This window comes from Hydra vulgaris, chromosome 15, assembly GCF_038396675.1.
Source record: "Hydra vulgaris chromosome 15, alternate assembly HydraT2T_AEP".
Lineage (NCBI taxonomy): Eukaryota > Metazoa > Cnidaria > Hydrozoa > Anthoathecata > Hydridae > Hydra > Hydra vulgaris.
In genome coordinates, this window is record NC_088934.1 from 50,126,945 (window position 1) to 50,130,668 (window position 3,724).

Here is a 3,724-nt window from a genome sequence, read left to right on the forward strand (position 1 = left end):
AAATCTCTTTCAATTAAATTTAGGAGATTTGAAAAGGTACTCTTTTAAATTGCGTCAAATAAAACAAAAGAATCAACTTTGATACTTTTGTTTCATTTGACGCGATTTCCTTTTCCTTTTTATACTTTTTATGCAGAATGAAATTTTGTAGCTATTAATACAATGCAAAGTTTTCATTACTAATATATAAAAAATTTTAGCACGTTTAACTTTATCAAGAAAATTGTTTTTGCTGGCGTGTTAATTCAGAAATAGCAAGAAACTAATTTTAATTTAATATTCTATAATAGCAATTACGAAGTAGTATAGTAACAAATTAACTGATTTATATTGTGTTTTTATACTAATAGAGTGTTATTAATTATATTTATGGAGCTTTAAAAATTTTAATATGCATCTTTAAAAGTTTTAGGAAGAAGTTAAAATAATTTTTTAATTTAAAGATATTAAAGATGCACGAGGTGATCATTTTTATCATTTTCAGCAGTTTCCTTTGTTATTTCAATACACGATGGCAGAAAGAAAAAAATTTGTCTGGTGCGCAATATCGAAAACGACGGGCTGCAAATGAAGGGTTTATAACAAAACAGGCTGGTTCTTTGTTAAAGTATCTATGTTCACCGCAGAGAAATGAAAATGGCACAGATGATTTAAAAAATCAAGTTAAAGCAGACAGGGAAGCCGATGAGTATCAGAAGAGTTTGAATTACATAATGTAATACACGTAGCACACAAAGAATCTGAAGTGCATAAAATTGATAAATTCTCTGGTCTATATGCTAACTATAGCAATTCGGCTACTTGGATCGTATTAGATGATAAAATGCGACTAAAACTTTTATAGAAAAGATGGAACATGGACCAAAACAAGTCGATCATTTTGACTTTCCTAAGGACAGTATGCAAAGAAAATTTTCAAAAAACCATTACAACCGCCGGCTTGTCGATGGAGATGAAGTTCGCAGACATTGGCGGCAGTATTCTGTAAGTGACTAATGACTCTATGTATTGCTTCTGCTGCAAACTGTTTACTAGTAGCACAACAGTTGCGTTATCTCTTCCAATAGTTCACATGATTGGAAAAACTTTCAGTCATGGAAAGAATTTAAGCCGCAACTGCGAAACAATAAAACACTTGATGCCGAACATTTGCGTCTTGTTAAAAAAGAAGAACAGTGTTGGCAGCAAATCTTGAAACGGCTGATAGCTTTAGTTAGAGTTCTTGGTATGCAAAATCTTGCTTTTCGTGGAACACATGAGAAACTGAACACTGCTGATAACGGAAAATTTCTGAAATTTGTGGAATTTTTAGCTTTGTTTGATCCACTTATGGATGAGCAACTTCGAAAGATTAAAGACAATGAAACACATGTACGTTACCTAGGCTAAGACATACGAAATGAGTTGATTCATCTTTTATCCAATTCAATCAAACAAAAAACTCTAACATCTGCTTGTGATGCTAAGTACTTTTCAATAATTATAGATTGCACACCTAATGCTGGTCATGTTGAACAAATGACTATGATCATTAGCTTTTTGGATGTGATTTCAAATCCAGAAAATAGCAATGCAGTAACAGCATCTATAAAAGAACATTTCTTAGATTTTGTGCCTCTAAAGAAAACAACTGGTGCTGGAATGGCTGAAACTATCATTAAGCAGTTAGGCAAGATGTTATTATCTATTGAAAACTTACGCGGTCGAGGATATGACAATGGCAGCAATATGAGGGGGAAAAATAAGGGTGTCCGACGAAGAATTTTAGATGTCAACCTCCGAGAATTGTTTATTCCTTGCTGTGCACATACATTGAATTTGGCTGTTAACGATGCTGTTAAATGTTGCTTAGAAGCAACAGCCTTCTTTGATCTGGTGCAACGTGTATGTGTATTCTTTTCTGCATCAACTCGTCGCTGGGAAGTTTTAACACGACATGTTTCTAATCTCACTGTTAAACCACTGAGTGAAACAAGGTGGGAAAGCCGAATTGGTGCTTTAAAACCTCTCCGTTATCAACTTGGTGATATATACAATGCTCTGGCAGAGATTAAAACCGACACAAATTTAACAGGAGCATCTGGTAATTCAACACGGGTAGATGCACGGTTTGTTGCAAACGCTATTTCTAGTTTTAAGTTTGTTGTTTCTCTCGTGGTGTGGTACGACGTGTTGTCTGAGATCAAAATAACTAGTAAGCAACTTCAGGCAAAGAATTAGATATGCATGGCGCCATAAACTTAAAAAATAAAGAAGTTTCTTGTAAATTGCAGAAATGAAATGGAGTTTAAAAAAATACTAGTAGACGCAGTTGAAATTGAAGTCATTTTAGAGATACCTGCACTTATTGAACCCGAATCAACCCGTATCAGAAGAAAGAATGAACAATTTACGTATGAAGGAGATGACGAATCTATTCAAGATCCAAAAGAAAAATTCATAATAAACTTTTACTTTGCTATTCTTGACACAACAATACAATTGGTTGAAGAAAGAGTTACTCATACAAACAATAAGTTCGTTGATTGGTTTTCTCTTTGATGTTTACAGTTTACAGAGTGTAACTAGCAAAGAAGTTATGGAACATTGCTTGAATCTTTGAAAGCTTTGCAACATGGAGACTCCAAAGATATCGATGCAGTTGATCTATGTAGTAAACTGAAATCAATTTCAAGACGAGTTGCAAGGTGTACATTGCTACTAGATTTACTAAATTTTAAATAAAAAAATAATCTAACAGACTGTGTCCCCAACACTGTTATAGCTTAAAGAATCCTCTTGACCCTTCCAGTTTCCGTGGCTAGCGGTGAGCCAAACTTCTCAAAACTCAAACTGATAAAAACATTTTTAAGAACGTTTATGCAGCAAGAAAGATTTGCTGGATTAGCAACTCTGTCAAGTGAACATGATATTGCTAGAAACATTAACCTGACGTAACTCGTTTCTACATTTGGAAAAATAAAAGCGCGAAAAGTAAAGTTTTGAAATTATTTATTAACATATAATTAAGTTACACAAATATACGCTTCTTTATGATTATGTATGTATGTATTCTTCCGAATGTAAATACAAAATGTAATAACATAACTTAAGCATTCCTTTGTGAAAGTAAGTTGGGTAGGGGGTAGGGGCGCAGTGTGTCAGATTCGCCTAGGGTGCCAAATACTCTGGCGCCGGGACTGTATATATATATATATATATATATATATATATATATATATATATATATATATATATATATATATATATATATATATATATATATATATATATATATATATATATATATAACTATATTTAACATTATATTTATGTATATATATAATAATGATATAAATATATATATATACATATATTATAATAATATTATATTTATGTATTTATGTATATATACAATTATATAAATACTTAAATATAATTATACGTATAATATTTAATTATATTATAAATGATATAAATACAAAATAAATAATATAAAGTATAAATGATTTGAGATCTTTAAACCATATTACTAGTATAAAATTAACAAGTCAAAGGTTATACCTCTTTAAAATATAACATTTGCTGAATGTTATAACCTATGACAATATTCATTATTAGATAGTATAACCTATGATAGTATAAGCTATATGATAAAGTGTCTATTTTTTACTATTTTATTTTTATTTTTAAGTTATTCATTTATCTAGCCTACCAAAAACGAGATGGAAGAGAGTGGGGAAAT

General features: G+C 31.0%; 1 protein-coding gene across 1 annotated transcript; it reads left to right on the forward strand.

Moving 5' to 3' along the window:
- The first annotated feature begins 849 nt into the window (after positions 1-849).
- On the forward strand, positions 850-2,220 carry LOC136092019 (uncharacterized). Its single transcript, XM_065819740.1, has 3 exons — positions 850-984; positions 1,093-1,375; positions 1,487-2,220. The coding sequence occupies exons 1-3, from the start codon at positions 850-852 to the stop codon at positions 2,218-2,220; spliced, it is 1,152 nt and encodes a 383-aa protein (XP_065675812.1).
- Positions 2,221-3,724: the final 1,504 nt, after the last annotated feature.

Coding starts and splice junctions, on each gene's coding strand:
- LOC136092019 (XM_065819740.1), top strand. CDS start 850: ATGGAACATGGACCAAAACAAGTCGATCATTTTGACTTTCCTAAGGAC. Junction 985..1,092: donor GACATTGGCGGCAGTATTCT/GTAAGTGACTAA, acceptor AAAAACTTTCAG/TCATGGAAAGAATTTAAGCC. Junction 1,376..1,486: donor AGACAATGAAACACATGTAC/GTTACCTAGGCT, acceptor CAATAATTATAG/ATTGCACACCTAATGCTGGT.